This window comes from Liolophura sinensis, chromosome 3, assembly GCF_032854445.1.
Source record: "Liolophura sinensis isolate JHLJ2023 chromosome 3, CUHK_Ljap_v2, whole genome shotgun sequence".
Taxonomy (NCBI): domain Eukaryota; kingdom Metazoa; phylum Mollusca; class Polyplacophora; order Chitonida; family Chitonidae; genus Liolophura; species Liolophura sinensis.
Window position 1 is genome coordinate 439,218 of NC_088297.1, and position 24,783 is coordinate 464,000.

At 41.0% G+C, this 24,783-nt stretch overlaps 1 protein-coding gene across 1 annotated transcript in view; it reads left to right on the plus strand.

Annotated features, from left to right (window-relative positions):
- LOC135463919 (calpain-1 catalytic subunit-like) overlaps window positions 1-24,783 on the plus strand; it is a 39,267-nt gene that overhangs the window by 10,781 nt on the left and 3,703 nt on the right. Inside the window, 8 exon segments of the mRNA XM_064741384.1 lie at window positions 13,845-14,034; window positions 18,657-18,810; window positions 19,143-19,284; window positions 19,286-19,370; window positions 19,502-19,548; window positions 20,617-20,708; window positions 21,845-22,734; window positions 24,405-24,616. Of these exon segments, the coding sequence (XP_064597454.1) occupies window positions 13,845-14,034; window positions 18,657-18,810; window positions 19,143-19,284; window positions 19,286-19,370; window positions 19,502-19,548; window positions 20,617-20,708; window positions 21,845-22,734; window positions 24,405-24,616 (1,812 nt within the window).

A 24,783-nucleotide genomic window follows, 5' to 3' on the forward strand; every position in this document is an offset into this window, starting at 1 on the left:
TTGTCCATATATTGAATATTATCGATGTATAATCCATATATTGAATAAGACGTTCTTCACGTGACGCAAAGTTAATTATTGTGCACGTGCCCTAATCAAATTAAATGTTTTCCCAGGGCTCTGTGCGATTTCCTCCCACTATATTGGTTGCCAGTATCGAACAAATAAAATCATTAAAACACCAATATAATATTATAAATAAATAAATCAGATTAAATGGTCGAACAGGTGAAATTTTGTGATGCAATCTATGAAGTTATGGAGCAGCATGCGCATAGAGTCTTATACGGAAGATAGGCGAGACTGCCTTTACTCGTGATTGACCCCGGACTACTAACCGTTTAAAGTCCTGTCCGGAGGCTGTACAATTAGCGAGACACAAATTACAGTGGTGTCTACTCGGTGTGAGTTCAGATGCTCCTATAGTGGCTTCACCATGTATCGAGTCACGCGGCCTTCTGACCATCCACAAGCTAATGGTGTTGTATTGACAGACATCTCGTGAATCCCCGCGTGATGTGTACTTAACGAGAAGTGAAAACAATTTTCCCCGGGGAGCCGGAATCGTTTGTCCCTGGGGCGAAAATGACTCGGTGGGTTTCGCTCTAATACACAAAAAAGAGAAGATACGGACATATCGATCCACGCAGAGGCAGTAGTAGAGCGATTTGGTATAGGTTATATACGAAGAGCCTCTGAATACGCCCTATATAATGTCCTAATTAGTTCTTGGCAGGCTATTCTGATACAGCCGTACGGCTGTACGCCATATAAATACAGTCATGACAATAGTGACAAGGAACCAGCTCATCTTGTCTTCCACCAAGCATCAGTCACTCTCTTCCAGAGACAATACTCAGGCCATTATTTTTGTGACCGCTGTGGGCTACAGGGACGTTATTTTTCCACGACATAAGTGATAAGTGAAGGTCTACACGACTTTATTTATAGAGCGATGAAGAATAAGATATCTCTGTTATCACGACAGCCTATTTATGACCTGTATACCAGCCTTTCTAAAGCCACAATCTCAGTGTTCGGTTTGAAGAATACCTTAAGGCCACACAGCTTTCTATATTCATAAAAGACGCCTTTTTGTTCTTTTAGCAGATCGGTAATTGTAAATCCTGCGATTTACTGTCGTCATGTATGTTGCATGAACGCACCCACTGACCACGTCAGTGGGAGTACACTGGATTTGTGACGAAAGGCGTCTAACACTTGACAAATCAGTTATTTCGTTCTTCACCAGATTGTCCAGGTTTCGTCAGATTGTCTATCACGGTGACGTACACATGTACACCCAAAAAATTAATCCGTTAATTTGAACAGAAAGTCTGTTTCCTGGGTGATGCTAGAATGTATTGTCTTATTGCAGCGGATTTTTCTCTTAAATATAACACGCATATTCTATTAATTCAACATAAAGATTCTATTGGACTAAAACGATATGATGTTGAATATGACAGAATATACATACATTCTAGCATCACTCAGACAACAGACTTTGCGTTAAAATCAGCAGATTAAAGTTTTGAGGGTAGTTAAACATTAAAGCTCTATATTTATCCATCGTCCACAATACCTGCATGTCTTGGACAGGTAATTTGTATATTTCCCCGCTCTTGTTTCTTGTGGGGCCTTGATGGCAATAATCTCTGGACGACGGCCATGTGGTGGTGTGTACAGTCTAACGTTCTTTAAAAACCAGTTGTCAACTGTATTGCGCATGTCTGTGCGTCACATGCTATCTCATCACTATCATCCTCCATCTCAATGTCGCTTTAACGATCATCATCATTGCTTACCCTAATTCCTTAACCTTTCCGCATGTGGAAGAGCAACTTTCTGTACAACTTATGCGCATTTTTAATTTGACTTTGGAGATTTCAGAAAAGTATAGTTGCGTCAGTGTATACAGAATAATGCTTTCAGAATCTGTCTGCATAAACAAACACCTTACATACATGTGTGAAAAGGTTGAAGAATTTCAGCATTACATCAATATTACCTCTAATGCTATGGCAATGCAGTTTCACTGTAATAACTAGGCCCTTGAGTTGGTAGAATTCTGTGATTTTCTGAGAGATGGCAGAAAAATGTGATTTTTTGAGCAATGGCAGACTAGGTTATGCTACTCCTACAAATCATTGTTACGTGTGGCGGATTTATGTTACGTGTGGCGGATCTGTGCTATATCTGACGGCTTTATGTTATGTGTGACGGATTTATGTTACGTATGGCGGATTTATGCTGTGTGTGACGATTTATGCTATGTGTGACGCATTTATTTTATGTTTGGCGAATTTATGCTATGTGTGACGGATTTATGCTATGTGTGACGGATTTATATCATGTGTAATGGATTTATACTGTGTGCGACGGATCAATGCTATGTGTGACGGATTTATGCTATGTTTGACTGATCTATGCTATGTGTGACGGTTTTTGCTATGTTTGACTGATCTATGCTATGTGTGACGGTTTTTGCTATGTTTGACTGATCTATGCTATATGTGACGGTTTTTGCTATGTGTGACGGATCTATGCTATGTGTGACGGATTTTTCCTATGTTTGACTGATCTATGCTATGTGTGACGGATTTTTGCTATGTTTGACTGATCTATGCTATGTGTGACGGATTTATGGTGTGTGTGACTGATTTATGCTATGTGTGACGGATTTATGCTTTTATTCCAGCAGTGTTTTGGTGTCAGGGCACATTATCATTGTTTTGGTGTCAGGGTACATTGTCTTGTCTACGGTAATATCGTGTTACCGCGACATATGGTCAGCTCTAGCATCGCATGTTAAATTTAAATGATGAGCTGTTGGAGTGTAAAATTTTCAACTCCGTTTGATGGCAGAGTTGTTCTGGTATTCAAGCGGTATTGTCACCAAGGTGGAGTTAATGTCGACACTGTATTTACTATGTCACTCGCAATAATCTACCAAATGGGTGTTAGCCCAGCGATAGATCTGCCGATGAGCCAGGCCATGCACCTGGCTTGCCTTTGACTAGTAGGCCTATTATTCAACAATCCTACAGATTGCGCCGGCAGACGGCAACACTAATCCTGTAAATTCCTTTCACCTGCCTGTCTAGCAAGTCAGAGCGTGCCAGGTACTTGTCAAGTGAGTGAGAGAACAGGCTCTTATTAGACCCTTAACTTGGTAAGGCACATATGAACTTACTACCACATTAGTAGGTTTGTGTACTCCTACACTGCAAATCCAGAGTGTTTTCTGGTTGGATTTAAAGGGACTAACTGATATCATTTAATCTCTTACATTGGATGTTCCGACCAGTTATAAATTGTACATAGTTGTTGGTACGTAACAACAATGACTTCTGGATTTATTTTTGTGATCATTGAGCCACATCCCCACTAACTACCCCTACAGCGATTTAGGGATATCTAGTAGTATAGTAGTTTCTATCTTCCTTGCCAAGTTAAGGTAAGGCCTTTTATACTAAATCAAACTTCTAATTAGAACCTGTTCTCACTCACTTGAAAAGTACCTGGCACTCTCTGACTTGCTAGACAGGCAGGTGAAAGGATTTATTTATTTATTTGATTGGTGTTATGCCGTACCCAAGAATATTTCACTTATACGACGGCGGCCAGCGTGGCTAGCGTGACTATCCGCAGGTGGGTGACAGAGGAAGCCAGCATGAGCTGGACTTGAACTCACAGCGATTGGTGAGAGACTCCCGGGTCATTACGCTGCGCTAGCGCTGAGCCACGGAGGCCCGCAGGTGAAAGGAAGTTACGGGATTAGTTATCAAAACGTCTGTCGGCGTAAGCTGTGGGATTATTGAACAATAGGCCTATTAGTCTAAGGCAAGCCAGCTGCATGGCCTGGCTCATCGGCAGACGTATCAGTGTTCTGACACCCAACTACGAGATTATTGCAAGGGACATAGTAAACACACTGTCAACACTATGTGTTGTTTTTCATCATAGTCTTTTTTTATAGTGTAAGGAATGTAAAAACACTGTTTAACTGACCGTGTTCTAGCACGTATGTTGCTACAGCATATAGACAAGGCCATAAATACAGGTAAAATCCCGTGGAGTCTCGCGTGACCTCGTTCAGGTGATAAAAACACTCATCACCGTCTGGCAACCAAAACTATGTTACTAATTAACTGATTGATTTGTACGTCATACTCAAGAAATGTTACTAATACTATGGTGGTCAGTTCTATGAGTAGAGGAAAGTGCGCAGAGTAAACCACCGACCTCTGTCAAATTGCTGGCGAACTTTCTAACATTTCACTTAATAGTATGCATATTATATTGGTAAATGTATATATTTATATTATATTGGTAAATATATATATTTATATTATATTGGCAAATACCACTTGTCTTCAACAAACGTTAGTGCGTAAACGAACAAGCGAGCTTCGCAGGTTGTTTAAGAGCCATCGAAGGGGTCTCCGTGGCAGGCTGGTTTGTGTGCAAGGAAACTCTTTCACCAATGCGATCGCTTCGAGTTCAAGCCTGGGTAATGCTGGCTTCGAATTCTGCTCGAAGGCCTGCTAAGCAAAGTGCAGATGGTCGTGGGTTTCTGTTCGGTATCCACTCACCATATATCAGTGAAATATTGTTGAGAGCACCGTGACATAAATCATTTATTGTCAAACAAAACCACGCTAGCAGTGAGAGCGCGGAGTCTACCAATTCCCTGACCAAGTCCGGTTTTGAACTCGCACTATGTGTGTCCTTGCGACGGAAAGGTTAGCACTAGAGAACAGCCCGCTGCCGCCAATCCCCTGATATGTACATTTGACTCCTAAACACAGTGGGCCTGTATTGAAAACTGGCTCGTAATTTCCTGGATTCCATAATAAATTTATTATTTATGAAAGGCAGTTTGCTGTGCATCAAGGAAAGAAAAAAAAGCAGCATATCCACTGAGTAGGGCACTGAAACTCTCATGCGTGTGATAACAGATGTGATGTGATAGTAGATGCGTGCTAATAGAATCGCCCCATCAACCTGTGTCACGTGATTATTAAGCACTGCCTGCAAGCAGTGGAGGATATCAACGGAGAATGGTAGGTTTTTACACAGATTGCCGAACGTATATGTTTAGCGCCCATCATCCACGTACTCCGGTGTAATCTGAACACAGGGGTTCAGAGTAATGGGGACCACGTCGGCGGCCTGGTGGTTAGAGCATCCGCCTCGAAGTCGGGAGGCGGGTCATTCCGAACACTTGAAATATGGAACTTGTTGCTGTCTCGCTTGGAAGTCAGCACTGAGATATCAGAGCAAGGAAACAGGATTGGATGGCCCGGTGTCAGTATAATGTGATTGGGTGGGGTGTCATATCTGGTGTCTTCGGCATGATAATCCAGTGGCTGCAGCACTTTGGCGGTATGGAATCGCCCGGATACAGGAAGACACAGTATGTGTACATGCAACTAATGATTCCCCGTCTTCAAATGGCGGAAAAATTGTTAAGTACAACGTAATACCCCAAGCATACATACATACTCTCTTACATATTCAGAGATGGGCTACGTTTTAATGCTTCATTCGCGCTAACTATATACTGATAATATTACTTTAACCTGGATATATCCCCCGTGATCGACTTGATACCTTGTGCTCTTTATTTGATTGTTGTTTTTCGCCGTACTCAAGAATATTTTATTTATCCGACGGCGGCCTGCATTGTCGTGGGAGTAAACCTGCGACCATCCGTAGGTTGCCATGGCTATACTTTCGGCTCCATTGTGCATGGAAGCCGGATGAGGACATTTCGCCCCGTGGCTCGCGGGTCACGGTACCATTCGCACGTAAAGTCCAGCACTCTGGCGCTCTAACTGAGCAAAAGTGAAATTCCCTCTGACTGCTGCTAGTATATAAAAGTACCGGGAAGCCCTCCTCCCCACTCCTAAGACACACGCATGTTAACAGAGCACCAAACTTCTTGAAACCTGTAACCAGTGTAATAGTTGAAAGGCTTACACTGTTAGTCAGTCTTGGATTTCAACTCGAATCTCAACACCGGTGACCCAAAACTTTACAAACTGAGCTAAATGGTTAAGCTAATGCTAACAGGTGCAAGTACAGGAAACTGTTCCCTTTTAGACATGTGCTGACGTAAAAGATGCAACAACAGAAAAAAAGTAGCAAAAATGCCCTAAAAAGAAAACAATACCATTTGAACTTTTCTATTTATTTGTGTATCACTAGTCATGCAGGCCGCTAACTGTAAGTCCTATCAATCGGTAAGTGTCACATATTCCCTCTTAAAATGAAAAAGCAGGCGAGGCCAACCTATCCACGTCTTGATTGACGTTTTTCGTCAAGACTAATTCATGTGGTTACTTCATGTGCCTGCCATTGGCTTCCTTCTCGGGCAGGTGTTCGCTGTGAGAAGCCTGTCACACGAATAAATGACGTCAATCCTAAAACAGATGGAGAACGAACACTCAAAAAATAATCTGTTGAATTTAACAGAGATTCTATTGTCTGAGTGATGCTAGAATGTGTTTTGCTATTGCAACAGATTATTCTGTTAAATATAACACAAATATTCAATTAACTTAACACAGACATTTTGTTTGACTAACAGAACATTATGATGAATACGACAGAATATTGTGTTGTAATAACAGATCACATTGCAGCATCACTCAAACAACACACTTTCTGTTAAATCTGAGAGATTATGTTTTTGACCGAAGATTGTCAGTTGATGTGACCCTCAATTTGTGTGTCATATAAGTGACAAGATACTCTATTAGAAGTGTTTCTGGGTATGTTGTATGAAATAGAGCATTGTGTCACAGCCGTACTGGAATAAATCGTAGGTTCATTTGACCTTCCTTAGGCATAGATACATGCAACATTGTGGGCTCCATTGGGGTCTCCGGAGTGAAAATAATAGGACCTCAGCCCTCTAGGCAAACTTGTAGTAAAAGTCAACTATCCTTGAGTGGGCTTAGTAAAAGGCTACTGTCCTAGAGTGGGCGTAGTAAAAGGCGACTAACCTAGAGTGGGCGTAGTAAAAGGCGACTGTCCTAGAGTGGGCGTAGTAAAAGGCGACTGTCCTAGAGTGGGCGTAGTAAAAGGCGACTGTCCTAGAGTGGGCGTAGTAAAAGGCGACTGTCCTAGAGTGGGCGTAGTAAAAGGCGGCTGTCCTAGAGTGGGCGTAGTAAAAGGCGGCTGTCCTAGAGTGGGCGTAGTAAAAGGCGACTGTCCTAGAGTGGACGTAGTAAAAGGCGACTGTCCTAGAGTGGGCGTAGTAAAAGGCGGCTGTCCTAGAGTGGGCGTAGTAAAAGGCGACTCATGCGGGTCCGGTACACAGAATAGGACCTCAGCCCTCGAGGCAAGCTTTTAGTAAAAAGCGAGTAACCTAGAGCCCTCGGGTGTGAGTCCCTTGGGCAGAATACGCCAACGTCGTGTATATTTAAACATAATTATGTTTTAGGCAGGGCGATATCGTCTAAGTGTGCTCCAAATTTATAACACGATGCTGATTATTCCGCAGTTAAATGTTTAATGATATTTTAAAAGATATAAAAATATTTTGTACAAACTACATTTAATGTGTTTTTAATGGGCTGATTTTTTTTTGTATTACCTCTCTTAACTGCTTTGAAAACGTTTTTATACTGTTCTGATTTTGGATTTTCTCATTTTCTTACTGAAAGATATTTTCTTGGAACATAATCGCTCTACTAAGTTTGCTGAAATGCTGCCGATATGACGTAAAATATCAACCCTACGTTCATTGTATCCGTAGAAACCAATTTGCAGGGGCCTCCGTGGTCTGGTGATTAGCTTACTAGCGCAGCGTAATGGCCCTAGAGTCTGATACTAATCCGATCGCTTTGAGTTCAAGTCCAGTTCATGCTGGCTTTCTCCACGGTGGTACGTGGGAAGGTCGACCAGCGACCTGCGGATGGTCGTGGGTTTCCCCCCGAGCTCTTTCTGGTTTCTCCCGCCATAACGCTGGCTTCCGTCGTTTAAGTGAAATATTCTTTCTTGAGTACAGCGTAACAACCCCAATCAAACAAATAAATTAATGAATAAAAAAGCCAATTCGCCGAGGACAGCAGCAGATGTGGTTATGCAAATTACACAGTCAACATTACTTAGGTTTACACATTCAACATAACTTAGGTTTACACATTCAGCATGACTTAGGTTCACACATTCAACATTACTTAGGTTTACACATTCGAAATGGCTTAGGTTTACACATTCAACATGGCTTATGTTTACACATTCGACATGACTTAGGTTTACACATTCAACATGGCTTAGGTGTACACATTCAGCATGACTTAGGTTTACATATTCAACATGGTTTAGGTTTACACATTCGACATAACTTAGGTTTACACATTCAACATGACGTAGGTTCACACATTCAACGTGACTTAGGTTCATAAATTCGACATGACTTAGGTTCACACATTCAACATGGTTTAGGTTTTCACTTCAGCACGGCTTAGATTTACACATTCATCAGTTTTATGAATGGGGAAATTTCCACTACAGATATGCACCCCATACTGTCGCGTGACAAGATGTCTTCCACGAATGTTGCACTTGGCAAGCGACAACAGGAGCGTCGTCCACCGTTTGTTGTCAGCAATGCCTAACTAATAATGAAAACGGAGGAATGCAGAAATTCCTTGTCCATATAGAGTCTATTTAAAGGTAAAGGTTTCCTGGGAGATCTTAACATCCGCTACACCTTACAAAAGGTCATAAAGCTAAACGGTGACCAAGACAACCAAAGAGACGAAGGATATAAAATTACCGGTGACTGATATCTTGATGCGAAGCCCGGAATATAATTGGCACATTTTTACCATATCCCTTGACATCTGACATTTCCAGAAACCCTTGTGATGGCAAAGCGAGTTTGTCTCCCGCTGTGCCTTCTAAACGAGAGGTCACCCTCAGCGTGTACAACACGTGCTTTATAGCCTGCGTAATGGATTAATTTAAGGGTATTTCATAACCAAACCGTGTCTTTCTGTCGTGTATTGTTTAATCGTTGATTAGAGTTGCATGTTTTTGTAGATGATAAAGAGCAAAAGAGCAGCTTTACAGATACTTTGGATAGGAAAGTAGATGGTGGGCCGTCAGCAACGGAAGATAGGAGTGCTGTGAGCTTTACTTATTATCCGTAATAAAAGAAATACATGCTGTTGGGCGGATGTCAGAAACTAGTCGGGTATGAGTACAAATATATATGTCTATATACATATTGTCCTGTGAGCAACGAAGCAGTTTAGTTGTTCTATTAAAGCCTATTTAGGTGAGTCTCATTACCTTAGCTACAAGCCATTATCGTCACTGGCATTGCATTATGTTTGTTTTTTCCTGAAAGAACACTGTGAGCGTGACTTGTATCGTGAGTAACGACAGCGTCCTGCGACGGCACGAAGCGATGATGCGATGGCACGAGGCGATGATACGATGGCACGAGGCGATGATACGATGGCACGAGGCGATGATGCGATGGCATGAGGTGATGATACGATGACAGGAGGCGATGATACGATGGCATGAGGCGATGATAAGATGGCATGAGGCGATGATACGATGGCATGAGGCGATGATACGATGGCATGGGGCGATGATACGATGGCATGAGGCGATGATACGATGGCTTGAGGCGATGATACGATGGCACAAGGCATTTTCTCCACCCACAGGTGTTTGAAATCTCTCAGACGTAAATTAAGACAACTGCATTTCTTTTCTTTAGAATTTTCAGCTTTGATTCGCGTCAAATGTAGCTGTGATGGATTGTTGCGATTATGGCCAATCTCTATTTTTTGACAAAGCGCGTTAATTCGCGCACGCAGGTGTCAACGTCAAAACCTGGCTTGTGTCTCAAATGACGTCAGTTCCCATCAATAAATGCTTACAAAGAACAGACTTTGTATTCTTAGAACCCGGATTATAGTAACCAAAGAGACATTTTTAGCAAGCTTGTCATTTTACAATAGGCGTCAGGATATTTTATTGGTGTCATCTTTTGTGTCTAATTTTCAAGGAAGCTTTATTTTCTTTGTGTTTGTCACATCTAAGGCCTTCTCACAGCGTACCTATTTTACCTCCCACGTCTACCTCTAAATATAAACACAGGGTTTACGTCTGCAAGTATAAATTGTCGCAGTGGCTAGCAGACACGTCGGATTAACACCCGGTCAGAAAACAAACACGCATTCTTGACGGGAATCTGACGTGCCTCCATACTCCTTACAGCGCACGCATCGCTGTCTACGTTCACATTACATCACTGCCATCACCAGGCAAACTTGACCTCCGGAACCGGTGCGACGCGCGTAGACTTGTTTACACTCAGCCTCATCGCTGGTATCCTCGCGAAGAACTATTTAATCAGCAGTTAGTCATAAAATTGTTTCAGAAGTTGGTTTGAATCATGTTTTACACACATTAGACCAATAAAATACATGTGTATATTATGTTATTATAACCAAACGCTAAGACGGAGTTTTTGTGTTTTCTGACACCACTTCTTCTTCATCATCATGACCCTGGTGACCTCAGCGTTGTCCAAGATTTATGTGCAAAATCTGCTAGTGGTTTCTATAATGTAAAGTGAACGTTGAGACCGGCGCATGCGCTGTACGGAGTATGATGTGCCTCATTTTTAGTTAGTGGCACCATGGATAGAATTACTTGTTAAAACTGGTTTGGTTGGTCAGTAAGGACATTTCCATTCCTATAACTAATTATAAACAGAACATATTTCTTGGAAAATTAAAAAGAAAGATGACATACAAATGAAATGAAAGTCTTAAAAACTATGTCCACAAAATACGTGATTAAAGAGTGTTATGTAATGTGAAAACGTGATCCACAGATCGGATATGACGTCACCTTACACCGGCCCACACCACATGTAAGGATTCTTATTTTCCCATTTCTAACATTTAATGTGAACTGTTAACTAATCTCATGAATATTATGAAGAACGATGACTTTTCATCTTTTTTCATGGTTCTTATGAAAAACTGTCATATTGGGAGATAAGTTGATGAGCTATATGGCGCCTGTATGCACAATATATATATATATATATATATATATATATATATATATATATATATATATATATATATATATATATATATATATATATATATATATATATACCTCAGCAGTGTCACTCGTCACACTTTGTCTGGAGTGAGTGAGTAAGTGAGTGCTTGGGGTTTAACGTTGTACTTAACAATTTTTCAGTCATCTGACGACGAAGGAATCATTAGAGTGCATGTAATGTGCCTCCTTGCTGCAAGACGGATTTCCACTGCTCTTTTATCTAGTGCTAGAATTCAGGGCTGTTTTGGTAGAGCCGACTATGCTTTGTGTGGTTGGCAGTTTTTGTCACGAGGAACGAATGAATGAAAGACTGATTATGCCTTAACGCCACATCGGTAATTTATCAGCCATATCGTGGAGAAATCTAGTGTCAAGAGGACAAATATGTGGTCAGTACAGGAAGGTACAAAGCATACTGGCTATGTCCTACCGGATAGACGGGAATTCCCGCTTGGTGTAATGACGGAAGAGGGTTCAAACCGCAACAGGTTCATGCCGTCACGACATAGTCTTGCAGAGTAGAAGTCAACATATTTAGAACCAAAACCAAATAACCATATAATCGTTCTTTATTTCATACTGAGTATAGTACAAAGCTCAGATTAATAGAAGGAAGTAAAAAGTAGAGGCTAACCTCTGCACATGACAGGTGTAAATTCGCTCTACGTTACATATAATTAAGCCCTACAGCATAGGGAGAAAACCAGAGCAGCGACGACCGTGTGATAGCTGGCAAATGGTCACATGTAACCGGCGAAATACAGCTATAGCACAGAGAGTAAAACCAGAGCAACGACGACCGTGTGGTAGCTGGCAAATGATCACATGTAACCGATGAAATACGGTCTCTTGTCAGTTTACTCCAGTTAGCGCTTTATTCTAACTCTTCATATAAATGCATAAATAGTAGCAAATTACACGCTCCCTAACACCATGGCTTGAACGGAATTACGTAAATAAATAATGCAGTGATGTTAATTGCAATTTATTAGGCGCCACTGGTCAAGAAATACTCAGTATACTATGTTGTCACCACATTTAACATACAATAACGTGAAAGTCTGTCTACTTGTAGACGCCACTGGCTGTCCTATCTGTGCCTCGTAATTATTGATCTGAGATTTGTTTCATTCTCCCAGCTTAGTTTATAGAAATACAGATCTGTACTCTTACATTCAATAAGCTGGAATTCGGTCTTTTCCAGTGTGCTGTTTTCAACATGTCGAAACTATATTCAAACAAACAGGTTTCCTATAATCTTACAGTAATACTGACTTTATATCACAAGGTTTTTCCTGAATACAAAAGACCATATGGTCGCAAATGAACACAAATATGCCTGGTGCATTGAGCCCAAGCTGAAAACTAGGCTACCCACCATTTTTGGTACGAGTCAACCGCACTCCGCATCGTATGGGAAAAGATAAATTTTTGATTTAAACCAAGAAGATTACATCATCAAAAAGTTTTTATTTTTGTTTTTTTATGAAACAAAAAACAAAAAGGACGGTCCTAATTTTAGGAAGAGCAGTTGAGTCCTCATAATAAGGTAATATATTTTCAGATTTACTTTAAGATTATGAGAAACCTTGGTTTCTTCCGGATAGAGGACAGAGCAGACAACATGGCCGACCGAGTTCCAGGTTGGGTGAATGTATTCGTTCAAAGCTGTTAATGTAGAAGCTGAGCTGGGAACATGGACAAACCGTTAACGAACGTGTTTAGAGACTCATCATTAAGACGATACGTTGCAAGCTTAGATGTTACAATTTAATCACCCAACTATATCTGCATTAGAGAAACCAACGAAAAATAATATTGTAAATTACTCTTAGAATCGATTATTCGAGAAAAAAAACCATCAGAAACACTTGAACAGAAGTGTCGTCTTCATGTTTCTATTCATTCGCTTTTGTATTATTTAATACACATTTTAATAATATGCTCTAACCGGTTTCCTTCCACCTTAATGCTGGCCACTGTCGTGTGAGTGAAATATTCTTGTGTACGGCATAAAACAACAATCAAATAAATAAATAAATATAAGATGCTACGACACAGTTATGTCATCATTAGTAATGAATACACTTAAAGGTATGTATGTCCGTTGATAACTACAGGTTGTATTTGACAGAAGCTACAAATCACTGCTGTTCATCCGGTCACGGGCTACTCATGTATCCTTTGAGCTTTGAGATGGAGACTGCGATATATTATACCGCGGTGTGATGTATGACCGGATATAAATACACCGACAAGGAAATAAGCTAGTCCCCTACACGAAATGAGACATTAAACTACTGTCTTCCATTCTGTATGCTCTTTGAAAGCCTTGGTGGGGAATAGGAGTTGTGATGATGGATTACGTCTTTCTGTGCGTCCTTGACAACAGAATATATATAGTTGGGTTTTGACTTGACATGTATTAATTAATTATATATATAATTTTTCTCTAACCAGCTCAGCTGTATACTAGGAAAAGACTGGCGTATATATATGGATATATAGCCGTTTAGGATATCCTTAATGAAAAAAACAACTCTAGACGAAATGTATACACCCAGCTATAAAGTATTCCACATGAACTTTAAAAAACATAACTTTTTATTTTTGTGTTTCGCCCAACCCAGATATCGCTGTTCAACTTAATTGCGCACACTGAGACAATGGAAAGTATCGCTTTATGAAAGGAAACTAAAGTGAAATTAAACTTTTATCTTTTTCAGGAGATCTCTCCAGACGCTACCTTGATTGGAATAGGCGGAGTCTGTGTGACTGACTTTCCTTACCACCAATGGAAACAGAAGGCGTGGTTTAGAGCCGCTGTGGTCATCGCTTCGCTTTCATCCAAATACATGAGCCACTTAATCCCAGGTTACCGAAATCTGGAACAGTCCTTTGATACAGACTATATTGGTAAGTTGGGAAACTGTAATTGAAACTATCTTGGAATGTTGGGAAACTGTAATCAAAAGTATCGTGGAATGTTGGGAAACTGTAGTTAAAACTGTCTTGGAATGTTGGGAAACTGTAACTAAAACTACTTTGGAAAGTTGCAAAACTGTAATTAAAACTACCTTGGAATGTTGCGAAACTGCAATTAAAACTATCTTGGAAAGTTGCGAAACTGCAATTAAAACTATCTTGGAATGTTGCGAAACTGTAATTAAAATTATCTTGGAAGGTTGCAAAACTGTAATTAAAACTATCTTGGAAAGGTGCGAAACTGAAATTAAAACTATTTGGGTAAGGTTGGAATATGGTAATTAAAACTGTCTTGGTAAGGTGGGAATATTGTAATTAAAACTATCTGGGTAAATTTGTTGAAAACATTTCCATTTGTTTGCAAGTTCGACAACTGTATTTAGGACTATGTTGCTAGGTTAGTGAGAGGGTCATGTTCGGGTGGTTAAGGCGCATGTATTTCCGTCTCTAGGACACACCGGTTGCGGGTTCAATCCCAGTCATGGACGAAGGAATTCGTGGATTTCCCCTATCATTGTTCGTGCTCTCTCAAACTTATCGTTTATGATTAATGCTGCCGGTGTGCAAAGCCACATAACTTTGTGTTGCAGCAGTATACGCAAATTGTTTAATTTTTGTAACAAATCCACACATTGTCATGGCAATGTGCTTCAGTGTTTACAATTAGCGTACCACTAATACCTACGTCATTATAGATGTGCAAATTACTTCAGAGTCGGTTTCAGAGAGGCGCGTTGATAACAATAAGCTGTCGACGATGCCTGAATTAAGTGAGAAATTCTTGAGTTTGACGCTAAATAACAATCAAACAAAATAAATGTGTGCTTTCAAGTCTAGGTCTTTGTCTTATCCTCTTGCTAAAGGCACTAAAATGGGCATAGTAACACATTTCATGCGCGCATGATAACTTCATTATTACAGGTATGGACGACGTCATTATGACGGTCTATTTACGCGCATGATAACTTCATTATTACAGGTATGGATGACGTCATTATGACGGTCTATTTATGCGCATGATAACTTCATTATAACAGGTATGGACGACGTCATTACGATGGTCTATTTTCCCGTTTTGAATTGTGCGTCTGGCGAGTCATTATTTACAGACAAGAATAACGAGGGAACATATATTAGCACAACACTAACCTATTTAACACTAAAGTTAATTTTAGCAGAAAGAGTGATGCTATGTAATATATGTACTATTCGACATAATATCCTGTTAGTCAAATACAATATTTATGTTGAATGAATAGAGTGTGTGTGCTATGTTTAATAGAACAATTTGCTTCAACAACATAATACGTTCTAGAATCACTCAGACAATAGACGATCTGTTACATTTTACGAATTATGGTTTTTGTTGAGTATTGCGATGGGGGAAGGTGGGAGTGGTGGGAGTTCAGAACACGCCGGACTTATCGCTCTGTTTGTGGTTGTATGTTTGGGGTTTGTCATATGACGACGATAAGTCATTAGATGTGTGTACATATAGCGTATCTTCTGGTGGCAGGGTAAATCCTGCCGCCACTGAAGCATCATGCCGAAGACACAAGACATGAAACCTAACGCTGTCACATTTTAATGACAACGGGAATGAGTCCTGTCTCTAGCCAATCAGTGAAGTCTACCTGTGCTGTAACTACCTGGTTGCAGGTGTTTTTTGTGCGTACCCAATAAACCAGCAGGGATCAAAGGCTGTCGCTGATAATTGTACATAACTCCTAACTGATCTTCGCAGGGGCCTCAGTGGCTAAATTGGTTAGCGCGGTAGCGCAGCGTAATGACCCAGGAGCCTCTCACCAATGCGGTCGGTGTGAGTTCAAGTTCAGCTCATGCTGGTTCCTCTCTGATCGTACGAGGGAAAGTCTCTCGGCAACCTGCAGATGGTCGTGGGTTTCCCCCGGGCTCTGCCCGGTTTCCTCCCACCATAATGCTGGTCGCCGTCGTATAAGTGAATATTCTTGAGTACGGCGTAAAACACCAATGAAATCAATAAATAAATCATGCATTCACCTGACTACTGCATGCGGATAAAAGTAGTCCTCCTAGAATTGACGGGTTTTTAGTTATATATGTATATATATGTTCTTGAGATTAAGTCGGTTCAAATCGGCCGAGGCCGCTATTAAAAGATCGCGGGGAATCACAAATGCCCTATCACATTTGCTCTACAGTGACAGGACCTATAGTTATTACCGTGAGTCGGAATTGAGTCGGACGGTCTTAATTGCTCTATAGTAGGCATTAGGCAGACGACTTATCCTAGACACTAACGCATGGTGGTCAGCACTAAACACGGTCAAAGTAGGTCTGCGTACCGCCTCCCGAAAAAGCGTGGTGCTCAGTCATTTTATCGTAAGAACAGGTAAACTCCAAACACAGGTCAATCTTGGTCATGCGAAGCGTGCTACATACATTTGAACTGATCCACATTGTAGTGGAGGAATATAGCCCTTGATATAGAAAGGGTGGAGATAACTCGTTCTTACAATTTTCCCCTATAATGATTACATGTTAAAAAATTTTAAAAACGAGCCTGTACCCTATGGAGTATTAGAAACAATGCGGCGTCTGATGGGAAGGTAATCGTTCCGCTATCATTGTCACGCAGCAAATTTTTTGTGTTCATTTTCAACAGCGGTCAACATCCCGTGGGAAACCCACGACCATCCGCAGGTTGCTGACAGACCTTCCCATTTATGACCAGAGAGGAAGCCAGCATGAGCTGAACTTGAACTCACAGCGACCACATTGGTGAGAGGCTTCTGGGTCATTACGCTGTGCTAGCGCGCTAAGCAAGTGAGCCACGGAGGCCCCCGGGCTTATGTAAATCATCTCAACATTCCTTCTCTCATCGCCCCCCCCCCCACACACACATTTCTCGCTTGATCTCCATCCCACCGGCGTTATCTGTATAGCATATACAACCTTATGGTCCACACAGCGTGGACCAAGATTAGGGACGAAGATTGGGGACCAAGACTTGGGACCCAGAGTGTGGACCAAGATTAGGGACGAAGATTGGGGACCAAGACTTGGGACCCAGAGTGTGGACCAAGATTAGGGACGATGATTGGGGACCAAGACTGGGGACCCAGACTGTGGACCAAGATTTGGGACCCAGAATGGGAGCCCAGATTGAAACTCTCTGCACACTTGCACAACGCACAATGAATGGCGGGGGCTCCGATGATGTTCCGTGTGAAAACATGATTTAAAGGTTATTTTGTTACATAAGATTTTAATTTTAGTCGACGTGGAGTTTTTTTCTACAGATTTATAGAACTGCATATTCCTGCCAAACAGGAATTATGCCCGCGCTAACATCCAATGCGCTACAAATCAGATGAAAAAACTTGGAGCGGTGCCCGTTCATAATATTTTATGCCACCCACACATCATAAGTTATTTCACTATCACGATGCCCTTCTGGAGATTTGAAGAATATTAGTATGCGGATGGAGGAAGCCTGGTTTCCTCCCACCATAATGTCTGTTAAAAACATTTGTGACGTCATTTGCATACATGAATTTTTGGTCGTGGGGAAAGTTGAAGTACGAACATACATAGATAGATTGCTTACTTTACAAAAGGCCATATTGACTAGATTATTGATTCCGGGACATCGGCAGGGCAAAACGGTTGAATTGTTGACTCTTTGCAAGCGGTAGAAATAAGCGTTTAAAATGCGTGGTTAAAAGAAAAAAATCATTTGCAATCGTCAATAAATTCAGGTTAGTCAGGTTGTCTCAGGATTGTGGTTCTGTCACATTGTGTTTATGCCAGATTGTGATTCTGTCAGGTTGTGGTTCTGTCAGATTGTGATTGTGTCAGGTTGTGGTTCTGTCAGATTGTGATTCTGTCAGGTTGTGGTTCTGTCAGATTGTGATTCTGTCAGGTTGTGGTTCTGTCAGATTGTGGTTTTGCCAGGTTTTGAGTTTGCCAAGTTATGGTTCCGCGAAGTTGTGGTTCTCTCAGATTGCCGTTCCGACAGGTGAACGCTCAGTCATATTGAGGTTGTGTCAGGTTACAGTTTCGCCAGATTGTGGGTGTGTCATATTGCGGTCCTGACAGTATGTGGTTTTGCCAGGTTGTGGTTCTGCCAAGATTTGTTTTTTCCAGGTTGTGGTTCTGGCAGATTTTGGTTATGCCTGGTTACACGTCTGTAACGGTTACATTGTGGTTCTGGCAGATCCATTTAATGATTTATTTAACGTTTGTACTTAAAGACAGACGTTAAATAAATCAATAAATAAATATATACACTAATCTATATTGGCCATATCTTATCTAAATGTTCGTGAGATCTTGCTAAGAATCAGCGGTCGTCCGACCCTTTGCGCAGTCTTCCATGCAATTTGATGTGCTTATCTGCATAGGTCACAATGTGTGAAAACAAATGATGAGTAACTTGCCAAAGGTGGTTTATGCCTGATGACCCCTCCATTCCTAAAACTGGTCAACAGTGTCTGTGAAACATTTTTCAGGACGGCATTAAACAACATTCATTCCACTAATGTACAAGAATGCTGTCTTGGTTTTTGCAGGTGCTTTTCGGTTCAACCTCTGGAGGTTTGGTGAATGGATCGAGGTGGTCGTGGACGATAACTTACCGGTGCTGGATGGAGAGCTAGCCTACTGTGGGACGCTCGGCTCACCACCCGAATTCTGGGCGCCGCTCTTAGAAAAGGCGTACGCCAAGTAAGTCTGCAGACATGTGTGTTTCATTTTTTGATTTTTCGTTCCATGTTTACTTATGTATTGACCTGTCAAAAGCCGGGTATTGAGGCATCCCTCTTCGGTGTTTATCTTACGGAATTATATGTCAGTGCCAAAGAAAGATGGCCCATTGCACTTTAGGAACAAGCATGCGAGATCCGATCAGATACGAATGTATAAACAAAATACTAAGAATGTATGTAAAGGCATTCCTCCAGAGAAAGTATGGTCTCCATCTCTGTCTGTCCATCAAGTTGATCAGTCATTCAGTTGAATAGTTAAATGAGTTTTTCCGTTTTCCGTTGTTTTCACAGATGTTGTAAAACTTACGAAGCCATCGAGGTTGGGAAGACGCTCGACGCTCTGACTGACCTCACTGGCGCTATTTGCGAACACTTTACTCCGGATATCACTCCGCCCGAGAACTTCTTCCATCTCTTGTACAAATCCAGTGTAAAACCGGTCCTTCATGGTCTGCTGGAGAAACGAGAAACGTCTGACGTCAACGGGATTTGACCATGAACCCGACAAGTCGCAGGTATGTGTTCTGTGGAAACAACTCGAATTGGAATTTTGAGGATTTCTAAGTTTTTCTTTTTAGACTCCAAAAGATGACAAAGAGCCTAAAATAAATTTGAAATTTTCTATTTTTAGACTACAAAGAATGATAAAGGGGATAAATCAGAAAAATATCTGCACATGATAACAGCGACAAGTAAGGTGAGCTGGTAGAGAGATGGTAAGATATCATTAGACGAGATGTGTGAAAATCTATAAATGATGACTACGCTATACCCTCTTTGATAACAGAATATATAATCCAATGTTCACGGAAGGTGCTTTGGTATGTAAACTCGATATAACCCTGGTGTGTGATGTGTCGAATGATATATTTAAAGGCGTGTCATTTTGTACATCCACAAATACATGTCGTCTCCAGGTAGCTCTATAGCACTTATACGTTACTTTATATACTTTCTAAGTTCTTGATTTAACACGCCAGCAAGGCGCAATGACCCAGGGGCATCCCACCAATACGATCGCCGTGAGTTCAAATCCAGCTCATGCTGGCTTCCTCTTTGGTCGTACGTGGAAAAGTCTACTAGCAACCTACGGATGGTCGTGGATTTCCACTGGACTGTGCCCGGTTTCCTCCCACCATAATGCTGATCGCCGTGGTATAAGTGAAGTATTCTTGAATAGGGCGTAAAACACCAATGAAATCAATAAAAAAATTGGTCATTATGTTACATCTTTGTTTGGGTTGATCATCGTGGTTACATCTTTGTTTGGGTTGATCATCGTGGTTACATCTTTGTTTGGGTTGATCATCGTGGTTACATCTTTGTTTGGGGTTGATCATCGTGGTTACATCTTTGTTTGGGTTGATCATCGTGGTTACATCTTAGTTTGGGTTGATCATCGTGGTTACATCTTTGTTTGGGTTCATCATCATGGTTACATTTTCGGTTGGGTTGGTCATTGCGTAACACATTTTTACACAATTGCTCCCCGAGATTCAGCTAAATTTATTAATGTTGTTGTTGAACAAAACGTATTGTGTCGTTGTCTGTAATAGTTTGGGGGTAAAATGCGGACAGCTGCAAATATGTATCATGGTGTGACACGAAATAACTGAATGCTCTGTCATTTTTGCCACTTACTCCACTTCTAACCCTACAATGCCCTATGGAAGCCCTACTTCTCTAAAATGGTCACGAGTCAATGCTCTCCGGTCAAACGCGAGGGAGTGTATTGTTATTTTGAAGAATGGCTGTCTTATTTCAGTTCCCTACAACGGACGGTAGATTTATTGAGATGGTCCGCCTGAAGTCTGTGTTCAAACAAGAGCCAAAGTGGCACGGGAAGTTCTCAGACAGGTAAATTGGCCCAAACTAAGAGCATCAACCAACACTACACTCAAAAAAATATAAAGTCTGTTGCCTGAACGAAGTTAGAATGTATTCCGTTATTTTAACATAATACCGTGTCATATTGAACATAATATCCTGGTAGTCTAACAGAATCTTTGTTTTAAATAATATAATTTTTTTTTATTTAAGTGAATAATCTACTGAAATAGCAGAATACATTCCAGGGTCATTTTCTGAAAACATTAACAGATTAACTTTTTGAGTGTATGTGTATTCACCGCTTTAGTGATGGGGCATTTATATTGTGGGTTCAAATGAAGTCTACACATCGTTACGTATGGTTTACATCTCCCGGATGGCATACCTAGGCCATGTAAATTTATTTATTTATTTGATTAGTGTTTTACGCCGTACTCCAGAATATTTCACCTATACGACGGCGGCCAGCATTATGGTGGGTGGAAACCACAGAGCCCGGCTCGAAAATAGATTTGAGAATTTCTGTGAAAGGAAACCAGGCCTTGAGGCTCATTTGTTGATTGACTGGTGTCTTACGCCGTGGTTAAGAATATTTCACTTATACGACCGCGGCCAGCATTATGGTGCGAGAAAAAGAAAGACAGGAGGTTGCTGGCAGATCTTCCCACGCACGAGGCTCATCTATGTTTAATATGAATTACATTAAGTTTCCTGATAGGCAGCTGTTTTTTTTTTCTCTCTTGACTGTTTTTTTATGTAACTTATAATAAAATCTTAAGGTCTTTACCTATGGTACATGTACGTCTGTAACCTTATTGAATTATCCCATTTTAAAAAAATTGAATTAAATTTTACTGTAACAACGAAAACCAGAGAGGGCTGCCTTAGTCGATATAATTAAGACGTACAACATAGAGCGGAAAACCAGTTCAGCGACGACACCGTTATAAACGTACTCCATAGAGAGTAAAACCAGCGCAGAGATGACATCGTTATAGACGTCCTGCATAGAGAGTAAAACCAGTCCAGCGACGACTGCGTGGTAGTTGGCAATTGGTCTCACGTAACCTGTGAAATACGGCCTCCTATCAGTTTGACCATTCGGCCAATAATGTCTGCCAATCCAGAACAAATTAACGTTGTATCTTGTCGTCTATTTCCAGTGATACCATCTCGTGGGAATCGCTCAACAAAGAGTTTGCTGATAAATACAAGCCTCTGACACACAAGGACGACGACGAATTCTGGATCTGCCTGGAGGACTTTCAGTGCAACTTTGGCGGTCTGGTTATCTGCAGTAGCCCGGAGCCGTCCCGCTGTCAGGGGTTTAACATCGAGAGGAAATATTCATTACGGAAACACTCCGCCGCCAGAAAGACATGTCATTCTTTTCCGTATTCCGCCGGCAAGGCGAACCGACCCGCGCGCCACTCCACGGAGGGAATGTTTGCTCACACGCCTGAGGGAAATGTTCGGTCCTCGATGGAAAAATATCGGCTGAATAGTAAAGAAGAGGTTAATGCGAACACAACTAGAGCCATTCGTGTTAAGGAGACGTATAATACTGTCAAGGTAGACAACTCCAAGTCGAAGGGTTTTACCACTGACAACTCCAGTGGCAGAGATTCTAGTCCGGTTTCCTTCACAGCCAAACACATCAAAAAAGGATCACTACGAAAACAGCTATCAGGACATAAAAGTCGTGCCCGAAAACTGCCTACCAACGAGCCGGGCTTACAAAAGACGTCCTCTCTGCCCATTAAAGGGGTAGGCTCCACTGACAATGACCTTGACACTGAAGCCGAAACGAAGTTGTCGGTAGAGGACACATACAGCACCTCAGATATTTACATCACAGTCCAAGCCAGCCGATCACGTGAAAACTCAATCGGCAGACCTCGGTCTGCGCCTGCGCCTTCACATATCCCACGGGCCCAGTCCACGGGCTCGATCAGCAGTCTTACCCAGAGTACCTTTCTGGCCACCAGGGCTGACCACTTCCGGTCGCATGGATCCTGGCACCAGTTGGTTTGTGTCAATGGGACGCTTTTCCGTAAGATCCCGTGTTTTCAATGTTATTATTACTTTTGAAATCTGACATAGATGATTCGCACTCGAAGCCATACTGGATCTTTGACAAAAGAACTCCATGGTCAATGTCCACACAATGAAACGCACACTCCATCAAAGTATTCTGCCAGAGATAGGCCGGAAGTGCAACTCATCCATTTACACGTGTTGTCAGGAAATCCCCCTTAAAGACCACACTAAAATGAAGTATATATCAGATGAAAGATTATTAAAAACTGTTCAGGAGTCCGACTTATTTTTTTAGGATTTTTCTAACCGAGTGGAACTGTGTTAAAAGATCAGATACTACGGTAGTGTGTTGTGACCCAGAAGGTATCAATTACGTAACATCTCTACTTTTTGCCTGAAACGATTTATTTCAAGGTCAAATCAGCAAATGCATTTCTAGGTTTATACGTATACGCACTTTGAATGCTGAAATGTAGCAGTCTAGTGTGTTATAAGTAGCTAAAACCTTATGTGACGTCACTGGTTCCCAATGTGGTCAGAAAAGGCCACAATGGAATGAAATATTCAAATGCATTCTACTAGGTTAAACAAATTGTAGAAAAATGAATCCAACTGTTTTCCTGGACAGTTTTTAATCGTCTATCATCTGATACATACTTCATTTTAGTGTTTTCCTTTCCTTTAATAACAATGTTCAACTTTGTCGTACACTCCTTTTCAGCACGTGCGTGAGAAGAACATTTTCTCAGATATCTACCACAACACAATGTAGAAACAAATCTTTAAAGAGTATAATTTAAAAGGCACTAAATATCAATGCATAGTTCTATATAACTAAACTATATAACTAACAGGACCTTTGCTCACATTTCTTGACGGTTTAAACTGAAATTAAATGCATTCAGTTGTTTGAATTCTAATGTGAGATTTATCAACGAAATTAGCAGTGGCAGGGAGCTCTGGCGTTATATCACTTTTTTCTTTATATTTACCCACATTAGAAAATTTTGAGCATTATTCAAGTAATCTTTCATTCTATCATTAAAATCAGTGGAGACAAGAACATCTTTCTACCTAAACACCAATTGTGTGGCTCATGAGACCCACTGTAATCACTGTAATCAAATCATTATAATATGTTTAACAAAAAAAGGAAACAAAGTGCGTTTAGCTGTCTTTCTGATGAACATCACTTTAATGTTTAGCTTTATTTTGCTTTAAATTTTCAAGAGGTGTAATTCATTTGGGTATTATCAGAAATACATAAATAGTGAGAAGTGTGTCACGCTCCTTTTAAATGATTTCCCATCTATAGGTACTCCCAATCCATAATGATTGGTGCGTACAGTCACAGCAATAACCGGTCTGACATTTCTGTTTATAGACGAACACGTCACGATACATTCTGAGGAAACCAACGGTAATTACTAATCGCGTCATGCAGATTACAGATTATTTCCCATAATTCACCGGTATCGTTTTGTGTGTAATAATCAACACCTTCTCAGTGAACTGGTACCTATCAAAGCGAGTACCATATAACAGAGTGGCAAACTTCTCTGTGTTTATCTAATTCTGATATTATGACACCAAGCCCTAAAGGAATTTGAATTACTCGGCAATAATACTGCACCAAGCAGAAAACACTTTACTTTCACTCTCCGTTTTTCTTTTAATCTGCAGGAGAATCTGGCTCACCGAGACTCCTCGTCGATTCCAAGAACTTTGGTACCCGTGTTTTGCTGACGATCACAAAACCAGACCCCGTCAACGAGAACATCGCGCTGGATTTCGAGGGTCGTAGCCACGTGCTTATCTCCCTTATCCAGGACTACCGTAGAGGATCTAGCATTTCTGGTATTCTCATGGCTCACATAGGTTTCTACGTTTATAAGGTAAACTTATGGCCAAAGTTATAGAGCTACTTGGCTCACATAAGCTACAATGTTTATAAGGTAAACTCATAGCCAAAGTTATAGAGCTACTTGGCTCACATAGGCTTCTACGTTTATAAGGTAAACTCATAGCCAAAGTTATAGAGCTACTTGGCTCACATAGGCTA